Here is a 16,166-nt window from a genome sequence, read left to right as displayed (position 1 = left end):
CCTGCAGGAAGTGCCTTCTGAGCAGAGGAAGTGCAATCGCAAAGACCCTGGGGCAGGAATGTGGCTATCACAGTCCCGAAGTGGCAAGGAGCCCACGTTGGCCAGAGCAAAACCAAGGGGGATAGTAGTAGGAAGTAAAGTAAGTACAACAGATTCAATGTTTATCTCTCCTCCCTGGCCCACCCCCCAAAATTCATATATTAAATCCTAATGCCCAGTGTGATGGTATTTGCCTTCAGAAGATGATCAGGTTATGAGGGGAGCCCTCATGAATGGGATTAGTGTCTTGATAAGAGATCTCAGAGAGGTCCTTCACCCCTTCCCACCAAACAAGGATGCAGTGAGAAGATGGCCATCTATGAACCAGGAAGTGGGGCCTTGCCAGACACTGCACCTGCCAGCCCCTTGATTTTGGAGTTCCCAGGCTCCAGAACTGTGAGAAAAAAATTTCTGTTGTTTATTAGCCACACCGTCTATGATATTTTGTTATCGCAGCCTGAACGGACTGGGACAGTGAGAGAGGTAAGAAGGGGCCAGACCCTCTAGGGCTTGAGGCTTCAGTAAGGTTTTCAGGCTGTAGTTTGAAAGGTCAGATGATAAGCCACTGAAGGGATCTGAGCAAAGGGGGGATGACATCTGACTTATGCTTTATTTTTTTTTCAAATTTTTATTTAAATTCTAGTTAGTTAACATACAGTGCGATATTGGTTTCAGGAGGAGAATTCAGTGACTCATCACTTACATATGACACCCAGTGCTCATCACGAGTGCCCTCCATGCATCTAGCCCATCCCCCACCCACCTCCCTCCATCAACCCTCAGTTGGCTCTCTATCGTTAAGAGTCTCTTGTGGTTTGTTTCTCTTTCTTCTCTTCTCCCCCATTTCCCATATGTTCATCTTGTTTCTTAAAGTCTACATATGAGTGAAATCATACAGTATTTGTCTTCCTCTGACTGACTCATTCTGCTTAGCATAATATACTCTAGCTCCATCCACATCAGTACAAATGGCAAGATTTCATTCCTTTTTTTTTGCTGAGTAATATTCCATTGTATCTTCTTTATCCATTCATCCTGACTCATGCTTTATTTTTTATTTAAAAAAATGTTTATTAGTTTATTTATTTTGAGAGAGAGAGAGCATGAGCAGGGGAGGGGCAGAGAGAAAGGGACAGAGAGAGAGAATCCCAAGCAGGGTCCACACCACCAGCACAGAGCCTGACTTGGGGCTCGAACTCAGGAACCATGAGATCAGGACCTGAGCTGAAACCAAGAGTCGGACACTTAACCCACTAAGCCACCCACCTGCCTGTGACTTATGCTTTAAATGGCTCCCTCCAGCTGCTGGTTTACAGTGGACTTTGGGGACAAGAGTAGAAGCAAATGGGGCAGTCAGGAACCTACTGAAATGCCACAGGAAACAGATCATGATGGCGTGGACCGGGGTGGATGTGGGGAGAAGTGACCAGATATGTTTTGGAGAACTCCTCATGGATAAAGGATGCCAGCAAGAATTCCTCATGGATAAAGAATGTGGCATGTGAGAGGAAGAGGGGAGTCGAGGATGCCACCAAGATTTCTGCTCTGAGTGACGGGAAGGATTGAGCTGTCTTTAATGGAGATGGGAGAAGGCTGTCCAGGGTCAGGTCTGGAGGGGACAACTGGGAGTCAAGTTTGGGCACACTCAGTGTGGGATGCCGATTACACAGCCAAGTGGGGGCGCTGAATAACCAGTAGGCTATGAGAATGGAAGTTCAGGGAGGATCTTCTGGTTCATTCAGCCCTTCATTTGTTCACAGCTGTTCATTGAGTGTCTACTTCAGTTCAGCTAGTTGCAAAGGCATGAAAATGTTTCTGGAGAAAAAATACACTTGTATTTATATTTAGATCAATGCTAAATGGCACATCCTACTATCTTAGATTATTAACACCTATCACTCCTCCATGAGCAGCACGAGCACTCCCTCTACACAAACATACACATGCACACGCACACATGCACACACACACGCACACAAACCACAAGAGGATGGAGCCTCTGCAGAGGAAATCTGGAGTGAAGAGAAGGTGAGAAGATGAGTAGACACTTCCTGGATGGAGGCAGAGAGAGCTCTCTCTAAGAGCTCACTGCTTCTGCCCTCCTGTGCCTGACACTTAGCTCCTGCAACTTGGGAATCTCCCCACCCACCTCGACCTCTGCCTCCTTGCTCATCTGGCCTGGCCACCTTCTCTAAGAGGAATGGCCCAGCCAGCATGGCTGTCCAAGGAAGGGGTGTGACCACCTTCTAGCACTGCAGTGAGGGAAGATCCCTATGGTCTTAGATGACATCTTTTCTTTCCTTTTCTTTTCTTTTCTTTCTTTTTCCCTTGCCTCCCCTCCCCTCCCCTTTTCTTTTCTCTTTTCTTTTCTCTTCTCTTCTCTTCTTTTCTTTTCTTTTTTCTTTCCCTGGTTTAATTACGGCTTCTGGCAGAGAGGGCTCAGCTGGTACAGAAATCCGTACTCCAAACTCGTTGGCACAAAGGTTCCAGCCAGACAGACCTGAGGAGGCTTTTCTCTTGGACTTAGGCAGGGAGATGGAGACTTTTTAATTAGAAGTTGTTATTAATGGGAAATGCTGCAAATTAAAACTAGGCCTCCTCCCTCTCCCTCTCCCTCCTTCCCCACTATATTTATCTCTGATCTCAATTAGAAAGTTCAGGGACTCTCTGCTGAATAGAATTTGCGGAGATGAAAGCTGCTGGAGACACCAGGGGTAGGGGAAGACATGGGAGCGGATTGTGGGGGTGGGGAGCGGAGGGGGAGGGGCTAGCTGTGACGGGGCCGGGCCCGCGGAGTCCTGGGACCTCTGGCCAGCTCCGAGCTTGGGAGAGGGTCCTGGAACTGCCCCAGAAAAGGCCTCCTCAAAGCTCTTTGTGTCCCTAACACTGCTGACAAATATCTCCCCCACTCTCCCGCGAGGGAGTTACTAGTCACCAACACAGTGATGAGACATCAGAGGTGGCTACGCTCCGAAGAGGGCTGTGTTCAGCAACAGTCAGTGACGCCTTCAATTTGGGCTGGTGTACACATTTCCCAAAACTTTCAACCAGAAAACGACCTTATTTTTCCCACTGCAAAGATAATGCATGATTGTTACTTTCAAAAATTTCCATGTTACAGGTAAGGTTAAAGTGGGGGAAAAAAAGAAAAAATTATTTGAAATCTTGCCACCTAAAAAGATTTACACTGCTAATCGTTTTGGTGAACATCCTGCTTACTCTCCGTCCCTGTGTCTCTTTCATAATTTTGTATCTTGGGGATAATGCTATATATATCAAATGTCCTGAGGCAAGCTTTTCCGTCAACAAAGTGTATTGTGAGATATCTTTCTATATCAATCAGCATAAACATGGCATTCCATTATGTGGGTGTACCATCATTTATTTAGCCAGGCCTATCTTGGTGGCCATTTAGGTTGTTTCTAGGGTGCATTCTTGCAAACAGCGCTGTGCCTCCCCTCTCCCCTTTTAACACTATTTTCATAAACATTTTTTGGAGGTATAACCGACATATAACATTACATTAGTTTCAGGTGTACCGACAACGATTCCATATTTGTATACACTGCGGAGTGATGGCCAAAATAGGTCCCTTACTATCTGCCATCATACGAAGTTACACATTTTTTTTGCTTGTGATAAGAACGTTTAAGATTCACTCTCTTGGTGACTTTCAAATACACACTATGATACTGTTATCAGTATGTTATAGTGATATGACTATAGTCCCCATGCTGTACATTACTTCCCCATGACTTGGAATCTTGTCATTTGCGACAACAATGGACCTAGATGGTATTGTGATAAGTGAAATAAGTCAATCACAGAAAGATGAGTACTGTATGATTTGACTTACAGGTGGAATCTTTAGAACAAAACAAACAAACAAAACAAAAGTAGATACAGCGAACGGAATGGTGGTTGCTGAGGTGAGAGGGAGACGAATGGGTAAAGGGAGTCAGGAGGCAACAATTTCCAGTTACAAATAAGCCTCCCCTTTTATAGAGCTGAGCAGGGACAGACCGCCTAGCTCCCTCCTTCCGTCTACAACATGGGACTTCCCAGGGTCCAACAGCTCCACCTACGGGCTGGAAGACCCCAGAGCAGTAGAATTTTCTCAGCCACCTCAACTGAGAGTTAGAAAGTCTAAGGGCAGAACCTCCAGCCCCTAACATTCTGCCTGGTGGCAGAGAGATGTAGAAAGTTGCACGGTAAGAGGATCTAGAACAACAAGCAACCTCCCTTCAGGGGCTAAACCCTTAGATGGACCTTCAGATGGGTAATAGCCCAAGCTCAGCACAGTCAATATGGTTTTCTCTGATTATTCTATCCAACCATGAGGTATTTGGAAGCATGATCATGATAATCTAATTCTATGAAGGGGGTAGGGGGACTTCAGAGCTGGCCAGCCCAGGAGCAAATCCCCAGCCTCGCTGTAGGACAGAGGTCAAGTGACTTGGTCTGAGTGTCATTTCCTTCATTTCAAAATGGTAATAATGATCCCAACCTTGCAGGTTTGTTTGAGAATTAAAAGTAATGTCTTGAGAGGCTCACCATATGGTCAGTGCAGTAGTAGCTTTAATTACGATTATTATTAGCATTAGTTATGGTAGCAGAATAACAAAGTATTAATACAAAATTTCTCTCTATCATGCCTTCTGCTGGTCTTAACCAAGGAACATGTACAAGACAGGGGCCCTGCCCTCAAAGCAGACACAAATCTCTCTGCAGGCAACTCTCTCAGGACGCAGGTCATTAGAGAGGCACAAGGTGGCTGTGGGGAGCGAGTGGCTTCCTGGAGGAGGCAGCGCAGAAGATAGAAAGAAAGGAATATGTGGCACAATGAGGGAAATTTAGGAGTCAGGAAAGAAACGCAAAGGCCACGAGGTCTAGCTCCCTGTTCCCACCCTCCCATCAGGCCTTCTCTGTTTGCCCAACTGCAGGGATGAGCCACAACCACATCTGGGAATCAGCACTTTCCCTCCGCTAACAGCTCAGCGCTGGAAAATTCTCATGCTCAAAGCTGAGGGAGCTCTAGCATAGGATTGCTAAACTGTCAGGATGATTAAATGCAGACCTCTGCGGGGAAGAGAGATTGTGGAGCCATAAACACGCTAAGCGACCATGGTCTTGGGTGGCTTAGGCTATCATCTGCCAAGAGCAAGGACTAGTACAAGTGACCAGATGACCTCCTGGCTACACCAGCCTTGTGCTCCAAATTTTATACACATGTTGCCCACCATCTGTGTTTCCAATCCGTGCTGAGGACCTCAGAGCACACCCATGACAGCCAGTGTGGTGGTGCCGGAGACGAAGCAGTGGATGGGGCCGGGGGTGCCCTCTCCATCCTACACCACTGCCCCATTTCAGACTCCTACTGCCTCTTCTATGGGCTACTATAACCATCTGTGGCTGGCTCCAGCAGTCTTTGTCTTTCCACTTCAAATCTTCCCACCACTCCGCTGCCAGATTACTCTATTGCAGCTACTCCCCAGCTCAGAAACCATCCATGGCTCCCCACTACCTGCAAATTGACCCAGCAAACAAAACTCTCCATTATCTGACCCCAACTCTTCCCCCAACCCAACTTTCTCTCCAGATATACAGAAAGGCCCCATGTCTCCCAGACACATCCCGTGCTTTCCCACGTTCCTGTCTTTGCTCAAATAATACCCTCTCTTGACAGTCTCTTCCTCCAGACCTGTACACACCCAAATCCTCCAAGGTGACACCTTTGCTGGTCGGCCATTCAGAAAGCCATTGTGGCTTTCGTTTGTATCTTCCATATGGAAGTTAGCATTTTAAATCTTTCATAATTATTAATGATTCTAGAGTATGGGCTTCATAGACTCATCCTGGAGGACAGGGACAATGGCATTCACATCTGTCTTAATACCCTAACAATGACCTCTATCTGGCAGATGTTCAGGACACAAACCCCCGGGTCTTATCAACACACCCCCTTTGTCTCATCAACTATGTGTCCTCAACTAAGTCACAGTCAAAAGCCTCAGGTTTCTTGTCTGTGAATAGGGGGCTCATATCATCTTCCCAGGGTGACTTCCCAGGGTGTCACAAAGCTAACAAATAGGATCCTACACTCCGTGACAAAATCAGTGCAACCGACAGGGCGATCTCTAAGTACGTGTGTGGGATGGAAGAGAAAGAACTGAAATGGGGTTGTCTCTGTTCCTTCGCCCGGAATCCAAGCAAAGTTCACTGCCTTCCCAAAGGTGGTGCTCTGGAAGGTGTGGCCGGGAACCACTGGAAAGCGACAGCTTCATTTTATCTCCCTTCCGGAGATCCCGCCTCCTTGCCTGTCCCTCAGAGGGCAGATGCTGGACCTCTGGTCCCTTGCAGAAGGACACATCCCGGTCCCCTCCCTCTCCCTGCGAGTAGCCCTTCCTTTCCTCTCCCCATCCAGGGTCCCGGGCCTCTCCTGCCCTCTGCTGGGGGACTGGGCTCTCCAGGCAACAACGTCAAGGTGCTCACTCCCACGGAGCAGCCCAGACTCTGAAATTACCCCTCGGCTGCTAATTGCTCGCTGCTATCTCTCCCTCTCTGCAGGAATATCATTGCCAGCAATTAGCACAAAGATCCTTTCTCACGCTGGTTAAGATCCCAAGCTGCAGTTAAATGCTCCCAGATCCCATTTAAATGATTTCAAATGCAATTCATTCTGGCTCATTAAATAATTCCAGGGCTGGCTTTCGTCCTCTTACCACCTTAGGAATCTCTTTTTCCAGAGAAGAAAAATAAATGAGGGAGGGTTGATAACGGGAGAACTGGTCTGGCCTGGGAGAAGGAAGGAGAAGATTTTCTGCTCTGGCCTCTCCAGTGCCTCATTTTGCATTTCGCTCCCTCCCTCTGGCTCCCGCCCCGAGCTCCCCCTCCAGCTCTCTCCCTCCATCCCTTTCTCTCGGAAATGACTTCACCTGACAGCTATGGATTTAGAGCTTTTTTGCCAATTACTTATGCCCAGTGAGAAAATAGGTTTTTAATGTCTGTCCTTGTTCCGCCCAGCCGGGCTACCTCACAGGGAAGTGAGCCCACAGCCCTCTCTCCCTGACCAGACTGTGCTCACTGCCCAAGCTGCCAGGCTGGGGAGGGCAGAGTGAGGATGGCTGGAAGGAGGGGCGGGGGGAGTGTTGGTCACAGAGGCTCTGTTCATGGAGGCAATACCCATGCTCCTGAGGTCGTTCCAGCCCGTGCAATCCACACCCCGTGCAGCTTGGTTCATCGTGCATTCAATCATTCCTTCATTCTTCACTAATTACTATGTTTACTGAGCACTTACTATATGCCAGGTACCAGGAGAGCATTTTACATTTGTTACTTTGCTAACTCCTTGGAACAACCTCATAACATAGATATTCTTATTAAGGCAGTTTTACAGACAGGGAAATTAAGGCTCCAGAGAACCTTCATAAATCACCCCAATTCACACGACTAGCATGTACCAAAGTGAGGACTTGAACTCAGGCACTGTTGTTCCTAGATGGGCATGGCCCTGTGCTGCAGTGACCTACCTATGCAGGGCTCTGGCACACCTTGGGGGCCCTGCCCCGGCTGAGCTCCCTGCCCCATCACAACTCACTTGCTACCTGGGGAGATAAATACTTAAACTACTTTTTCTAGAACATGGCGCACGGCCTGTGAGGGCCATGATCAAGGTCTGTGCAAAGTGCTGCTAGAACTCAGGGAACAGAGTCATCCGTTCTGCCCTGGGAAGGCAGAGTGCAGGCTGGGATGGGCTACTGGAAGAGGTGGCCTGTCATCCAGGCTTTGAAGGCTGAGGAGGAAATCAGCAGAGGAAGGAGAGAGGGGAAAAGGTATTCCCAGGAAAAGAGTGTGAACAAAAGCTGGAGGCTCAAAAGGGCCTGGCACGATTCCACAGCATCATCCGAGGCAAGACACAAGCTGTACACGACCGAGTGGCCTGGAGATTTGTTGCAAAAATGTTTCTCTATCTAGGGCAGGGGTTCTCTCTGGCAGGGGATTCACTCCGCGCTCCCCCTCCAGTGGACTTCGGGCCAGGTCTGGGGACATTTTTGGTTGCCACAGCCCGGTGGGGAGGCACTACTGGCCATCTAGTGGGTAAAAGCCGGGGATGCTGCTAAACTTTCTACAGTGAGCAGGACAGCCCCCAAATCATTCGGCCCCCAAATCTCAATAGAACAGAGGTGGAGAAATCCTTCCAGAGTGAGGGTGCTATGGCACTCAGAGCCTAGTGAAATCAATTCTAGCTGAAGAAATCAGAAAAGTGTTTGTGGAGACGGGGCATTCTTGGAAACAGGCAGGATGGACATGTGGGGATGGGGATAGGAGAGAGCATGAGCAGGACCCAGAAGGTGGAGAGTGAAGGACACATTCAAGGAGCTGGCCAGATTGGCTGGGACAGGGTCCGTGAGGAGCAGGCCACAGAGAAGGGCTGAAAACTAGCAAGGGTTAGATCCTCGTGAGCCTTAAAGCAATTGTGAATGATTCAGCAAGGCAATGGGGAGCCGTGGAAGGGCTATGAGCATCAGGAGACAGGGTCGGAAATACACTTTAATTCGTCGGGCTCTGATTAATTAATCAGGCGATGTAGGTAGAAGCTAGAGGATGGGAGAGCAGTTGGGAGCCGTTTCCATATTCCTGGCAGGAGTTCTGCCAACCTGACCTTGGCTGGCGGCAGCCACGATGAGGAGAAAGGACAGTCCCATGAGACTCTGCGAGGGAGGGGAGGGCTGGGACCCACAAGGCCCTGGAGACCGACTGCATGCATGGGAGGAGGAGAAGGAGGAGGACAGGAGGCTTCAGGGAGGAATCTCCATCCCTGGGGAGCAATCAGCAATACAGGCCACGCAATGGCAGACGCTGAGGGAGTCTGCAGGATCGCGTCCCCCCCGACCACCACTTCTGCCTCCGGGAGAAGCTGGCAAGTGGGAAACACCAGCCACCTTGCTCACTGGCAGTCACAGGGGTGGCACAAAGGGTGGACCCAGGAGGATGCAGCAGAAAGAGCTGCTTGGCAGGGCCTCAACAGCATCCCGCTGGCAGAGAAGAGCAAAGACTGAGCGTCCAGACGTTGATGGGGACGGCAATGACCACAGAAGTTACCATTTGCCAGGAGTTTACCCTGGGCCAGGCCCAGTCCTAACACAAAACACAACACTGAGGCATAGCTGAGCCCTATTTTACCCACCAGACAGTCCTCTAGGAGATACAAAAACCAAGCTCCTATTAATTACTTTAAAATTTAAATGTAATTTGATATTTTAATTTGTTAAAACAAGCATGCATTACTGTTGCAATTAAAAAATATAAGGATTTAAGGGACACATGGGTAGCTCAGTCCGTTTTGATTTTAGCTCAGGTCATGATCTCAGGGTCATGATATCAAGCCCTGCATCGGGCTCTGCATTAGGCACGGAGCTTGCTTAAGATTCTCTCTCTCCTTTGGGACGCCTGGGTGGCTCAGTCGGTTAAGCGTCCAACTTTGGCTTAGGTCATGATCTAGTAGTTCATGAGTTCGAGCCCCACGTCGGGCTCTGTGCTGACAGCTCAGAGCCTGGAGCCTGCTTTGGATTCTGTGCCTTCCTCTCTCTGCCCCTCTCCCACTTGTGTTCTGTCTCTCTCAAAAGCAAACAAACAAACAAAATTTTTTAAATTGAAAAAAAGATTCTCTCCTTCTCTCTCTGCCCCTCTCCCACTTGCTCTCTCTCTGTTTAAAAAAATAAATAAAAATAAGGATTCTTTTCATGGAAACCAAGATTTTTTTTTTAGACAAACTAGGTTTTTTTTTTTTAATATGAAATTTATTGTCAATTGGAAAATCAAGATTTATGGGCAAATATATTCACTACAATATTTTCTAGAATGGCAATGTGTTTGCCATCAGTGATTCACCAACTACATGTCAGGCATTGCATGAAAACAAACAGCTATTCTCTTAATAAATAAATAAATAAATAAATAAATAAATAAGAGTTTGCTAATTTTTTAATGTTTATTTTTGAGAGAGAGAGAGAGAGCAGGGGAGGGGTAGAGAGAGACGGAGTCACAGAATCTGAAGCAGGCTCCAGGCTTTGAGCTGTCAGCACAGAGCCTGACACGGGGCTTGAACTCACGAGCGGTGAGATCATGACCTGAGCTGAGGTCAGGCACTCAACCAACTGACCCATCAAGGTGCCCAAATAAGAGTTTGCTTTTAATGAACCAGCATACAGTAGCAGGTCAATAAAATGTGTTGAATGGATTATTCAATTCACCCCAATTAGAACAGAAGGGCACCTGCCTGGGCACAGGCCTCAGGTATAAGCCAGAAACAGCAGGTATAAATCTGAGTGCCACATCATGCTGGGTTTGCCTCTAAAGTGAGGAGACCTGGATAATGGGAAGTAGGGTGAGAGCCACCTCAAACCCTCTTGCCCCAGATCAAGTCCTGGAGCTAGGGGCTGAGTCTATGACAGGGGAGCAATGCCCCCAGGGAGTCAGGAAGAGAGATGCTGAGGAAGGGACCGGTGAATGACAGGGCAGGTGAAAGGTTTTGTGAAGTGAGGAGAGCTTTATTGAAGAAGCACTGTAGACCTTGGTTGCCATGAAACAGGGCACTTGTAAGTCTTGGTGGCATACCATAACTAGCCTGACTTTGTCACTCGTGAGTCAATGGGTCAGCAAAGGGGTGGGAGCAGGGAGCCCCCCAGCCAGGTTTTTCTCAGGGCAGTGACAGAGATCAGGAGGGCAAGGCCAACTGAACAAGGTATTCCAAGCTCCTTCTGGAATCCACTCTGCTAATATCCAACCAGTCAAAGCAAGCCACCTGGCTGAACCCAAAGTCAGGAAGCAGAGAAACACACTTGCCCTTTTGTGGAAGGAATTACAAGGCTTCAGAGCAAAGGATATATTCAGTGACAGAGAATTAAGGGCAACCATCAACTACGCGGTCTCAGCTCAGAGCCTGTTTGCAATGTCTTACTCTTATGTACCAAATTTTCCCAAAGAGGGCGCTCAGAGAGGGGCTCTTTGTAATGGGTGAGTGCTCTCTGCCCTGAGCAGAGAATCACAGAAGAAAAGGAGGGCATAGGGAGAGATCTGGTCCATGAGCTGGAAGCCTTGCATCTTTTCACTGCTCTTGGTGCTCAACCCTATTGAACTTTAGCTTCATCTGATGCTAACCTAAAACCAACCTTAACCTTAACTCTTAGATATTGTTGATCACCTAGTTCTTTATGAAACTGAAGAATGTCATTCTCTCGCTGTTTTTATCCTCCCCCCAGCCCAACCCAAGCAGTTCCTTCTCAATCTTCTTTGAAGGTTTTCCTTTGACCACCTGCCCCTGAAAATACTGGTGTCCTCCAGAATGCCGTCTTAGACTTCATTTCTCTCTCCACACCATGGATGAGCTTCAGAGCACTTATAAACCCCAAGAAAGTTATTTAAACCCTTTAAACTTTTTTTCTGTTTGCAGATTTCTGAATTGAGGGTTCATGGGTTTCGAGGGGTTTCAGGTTACCCATAGGTTGCCCCACCACTGCTCTGTACTCTGATTCTCATCTTCCTTCAGTCTTTGAATAGCATCTAGACCCTAATACTTCCCCTCCCACCCTTGATTCCACCCAAACCTCCATCTCTCTCCATGCAACTGCCCACTTAGTCCCACAGGTACCTCAGAACAAACCCATGACAGAGTTCCAAGACAGAGTGTATTGTCTCCTCTCCTCATAGATTCCCAAAGTCAGTGGCAGCATCAGCCTGCCCTATCCTCTACAAAGACTTTGCAGAGTTGTGTCTGCCTTTAGCCTTCCTTTCCAATTATTTCTTAAATACATACCTTCCCCTCCTTCCCAGCTCTCCTCAGTGTGGGCCCCAACACCTCCTCCCAAAAATGCACCAAAGGTTCCCCATTGCCTTCAGGATAAAGAACAAAGTTCTTGGCCGGCCATAGAAGTTCGACTATGTGAGCTGGTTTGCACCCACAGATGCAGCCCAGACTCTCCCAACAAGCACCACGGCCGATTACTCACAGCTCCCAGAGCATAGCATAGTCCCTCTAGATTTTCACACAGGCTGTGCCCTCTGCCCTGCTCCCAAACTTTCGTCCTTCCTGTAAGATTCAGCTTTGACATTATCTCCTCCAGGAAGCATTCCCAGACCGCACACTGGGCAAGTGCCCTTCCTTTGAGGTCACATAGAACCAAGGGGTGATTCTGTCATAGCTCCAATGAGATCATACTGTCCACTGATTTATAAATATCACATGAGCAGGAATACTGTGTTTGCTCCTCAAAGGCTTTAGAGCATATGATACAATAGCAGGTGCCCTATAAATGTTTGTTGAGTGAATGAATAATAATAGATAAATGGATGAAATGTTGGTTGTGCCTCTTACCTGTCTTGTGATGTTGGGCAAATCTCATATCTCCTATAGACCTCAGTTTCTTCATCTGCAAAATAGAAATAATAGTCTAAATATTAGTACTGAACAATGAATGGTAGCCCAGTCGCACAACTGAAAATTACATAATCAAAAAATGTTTATCAAGACTACGTAGTGACATGGACAATGCGTATGATGTTAAAGCAAAAGGACAGAGAAGTAATTTACTGTGATTACAACTACATAAAAACAACAACTGTGCACACAAACACATTCGCACACACACAAGATCGAAAAGACGTGTCCTTGGGTGGTGTGCCCCTGTGTGATTTCTCCTTCACTTTACATCCCCATGTTTTCCACATTTTCTTTAGAGAATGTGCATTATTTTTATGATGAACATTAAACTTTATTACGAAAAGAAAAAAGGAAAGAGGTTTCTAAGAAAAGAACTCCGCATCCTCCTCACTTGGCAGTGTGTCGAATGCCTCCTGCACACTCAGGGACGCAACTCACCACGTCGCTCCCAGGTCTTCTTACTCCTGTGCGGAAGCATGTCCCTCCCCCGCACCCCCCGGCCCTCCCACGGTGCTCACAGGCAGTGCCTGGCGCCTAGACGCATGTGCGGGGGTGCGTATGAGCACCACGCCTAGAAACGAACTCTGTCCCTGGTCTCCAGACGGTGGGAGGAAACGCAATGCAGCCTCAGCTACTTCCTCTGACCTACAATTCAGCACAGGATGGACAAACATATTTCTTTTTTTTTTTTAATTTTTTTTTCAACGTTTATTTATTTTTGGGACAGAGAGAGACAGAGCATGAACAGGGGAGGGGCAGAGAGAGAGGGAGACACAGAATCGGAAACAGGCTCCAGGCTCTGAGCCATCAGCCCAGAGCCCGACGCGGGGCTCGAACTCCCGGACTGCGAGATCGTGACCTGGCTGAAGTCGGACGCTTAACCGACTGCGCCACCCAGGTGCCCCTGGACAAACATATTTCTGAGCCTTGCTGTGTGAGAACACACTCTTGGAACCAGCTCTTTGGGACTGCCCGTTTTCGGGGTCTCAAGCTGTGCCCTTAAATCCCAGGAAGGGCGGCCCATTTCATTTTATTTAGAGCCATGGAACTGCTAAAGTCAAAGGTATTGGTCTAACCCGCACTGGGGAGGCTTCTAGGAAACCCACAGTCTCATCCAGTGCTGGTGGAAGCCAAAAATGGCACAGTCTTCCTGTTGAGTCATTTGGCAAGATGTATCTGACCCTGATTTCCACTTCTAAGTGTTCATTCAGGAATGCAGTGAAAGGCAAAACTCAAAGGATGTTCATCAGACACTATTTATAATATTAAAAAACTGGAAACAACGTAAGTTCCAAAATAAGGATTAAATAAATTATGATATACTCATTAAATGGCTTGCCATGCAACCATAGCAATATAACAAGGTAGGGAAATCACCCATTATTTAGAAAATTTGTGGAATACTGTTAAGACTGGAAAATAGTCTATACATATCCGGGTTTGCGATATGTATAAATGTATCCTCAATGTATCTATAAGCATAGAGAAGAGACTGATAGGATAAACAGGAAACTGTGAGTGGTTATTTCTGAGTAGTAAAATTTCAAATGGCTTTTCTTCTTTTGGCTCATTTCTATTTTCTACATTTTCTGCAATTAGTTTGGATTGCTTTTGTAACATGGAAAAATATTTTAGAAGAGTTCTATTTTTAACAATCTTCGAATTCCCTTGAGCCATCTTATTTTCTAAGTCTTGCGTTATGGATTTGGCCACCTTTTCTTCAGTTCTACTCAGTTCTACCTTCTTACGGTTTCTGATTATGCCCAGTTTCATCCACTCTCAGATAGACTGGGAGCTTCCCAAAGACACTGGCCATTTCTTCTTAATCAACCAATTTCTGTTTATCAGTTCAAAGACTAGAGTCCTAGGACCCCATGAGTTTCCACCTGTCCAACAGATGAATTTAACAGGAAGGGAGGTCTAAAGGTTGTCAGAGACTCGGCCTGTAGTTGAATGGGATTTCAAGCTGGGTGGATTTCCCCATCCAGAGCTGCCTCACTCTTGCACAGGTTGTTCACTGCACAAGGCACCCACACATCCAAGGGGTCAAGCGGAGGCTGAAACCCCAGCCTTATTCTGCTCACTGAGTCTCATGCTCACTGGGCTCACAGGGTACAAGGGGTCCTTTTTAAAATTCAGAAGTCAAGGGGCACCTGGGTGGCTCAGTCGGTTAAGCGGCTGACTTCGGCTCAGGTCATGATCTCGCAGTCTGTGAGTTCGAGCCCCGCGTCGTGCTCTGTGCTGACCGCTCAGAGCCTGGAGCCTGTTTCGGATTCTGTGTCTCCCTCTCTCTGACCCTCCCCCGTTCATGCTCTGTCTCTGTCTCAAAAATAAATGTTAAAAAAAATTTTTTTAAATAATAATAAAATTCAGAGGTCAAATACTATATGATCTCACTCATCTTTGGAATTTAAGAAGCAAATGAGCAAAGGAAAAAAGAGGGGTGGGGGAGAGAGAGAGAGAGAGAGAGAGAGAGAGAGAGAGAGAGACCAATAAACCGACACTTAACCATAGACAACAAACTGATGGTTACCAGAAGGGAGGTGGGTGGAGGGATGGGTCAAATAGGTGATGGGGATTATGGAGTACACTTACCATGATGAAAAAATAAATAAAATAATAATTTTTTTTAAATGAAAGAAAGCAGGTGATCAAAATGTGAGGGGAATGCGTCAAAAAGGCAGTCCTGCTGGCCAGATCTGGGACAATGTAAGCATCAAATAAATAATAAGGGTAACAACAGATTATAAGCCACGGAATAAACTATGAATCGTGTATACCTCCTGATATCAATGAAAAACAATTAAAAATAAAAATAAATAAATGTTGTTAAAAAACATTCTTGGGTATAAGTGCAGGTCTCTCTAAATGTCCATCTAGAAGTAATATTTGCATCTTGCCAGCAGTACCTGATGGTCAAAACTTGTTTGTTGTGCTAAGTTCTGCCAGTTTGATGGGTGTGAAAGGGCATCTTACGTGAAAAATCTTAGAATATTGCCTGGTTCATAGTAGGGTCTCAGTAAGGTTGAGTTACTATTTTAATTAACATCTCCATAATCAATATGGACATGGGGCACCTTTTCATTTGCTTGCTGATCATGAAAGTTTCCTCTTTGGTGAAAAAAATTAAATTTTAAAATTAAAAAATAAATAAAATTCAGATGGGCAACCATCCTCCTGCCAATCATGGCACCTGCAAGGCTGAGTCTCTCTAGAGGGGATGTGTTTCTAATTTGCACAAAAATGCCGTGTGCTAGCAGTGGCCTTGTCCTCAACACCGTCTGCATCGGGAAGCCAGTACTGATTTCCTTCATCAGGCTTCTATACGGATATTAGATCTCTTCCTTTGTCCTATCATCTCCTCGAATGCTTTCTAATTTGTTTCTACCCTGAGTTCCTCGACTCTCTCCTGGAGCAAGCAACAGCCTTGCATGCCACCCCATGGAGGGGGAGTGGGGTTCTGCTCAGGTTCTCGGCCCTGGCGGCATATTAGAATCCCTCAGGGAGATTCGTAAAGTCTAGATGCCTCAGCCACACCTCAGACCAATTAAATCAGAAGGCCTGACATGAGACCCAGCCAGAGTTGGAAAGCACTATAGCACTGGAAACAACTTGAATTAAAAAAAAAAAAAAAAAATCCTGGGTTTAAGGCTCAGCTTCTCTCTGCTTCTCACCACACAATCCTGGA

General features: G+C 46.8%; 1 protein-coding gene across 2 annotated transcripts in view; it reads right to left on the bottom strand.

The window, feature by feature from the left end:
* Window positions 1–16,166, bottom strand: part of NTRK3 (neurotrophic receptor tyrosine kinase 3) — a 551,343-nt gene that overhangs the window by 462,471 nt on the left and 72,706 nt on the right. For both annotated transcript variants that reach the window (XM_047863605.1, XM_047863604.1), the window contains exon 2: window positions 12,413–12,467. Coding sequence is in view for 1 of the 2 variants with exons in the window: in XM_047863604.1 (XP_047719560.1) it covers window positions 12,413–12,467 (55 nt within the window). In the remaining variant the exon portion in view is untranslated. The remainder of the gene's footprint in view (window positions 1–12,412; window positions 12,468–16,166) is intronic.

This window comes from Prionailurus viverrinus, chromosome B3, assembly GCF_022837055.1.
Source record: "Prionailurus viverrinus isolate Anna chromosome B3, UM_Priviv_1.0, whole genome shotgun sequence".
Lineage (NCBI taxonomy): Eukaryota > Metazoa > Chordata > Mammalia > Carnivora > Felidae > Prionailurus > Prionailurus viverrinus.
This window is presented reverse-complemented; position numbering and strand designations above follow the sequence as displayed.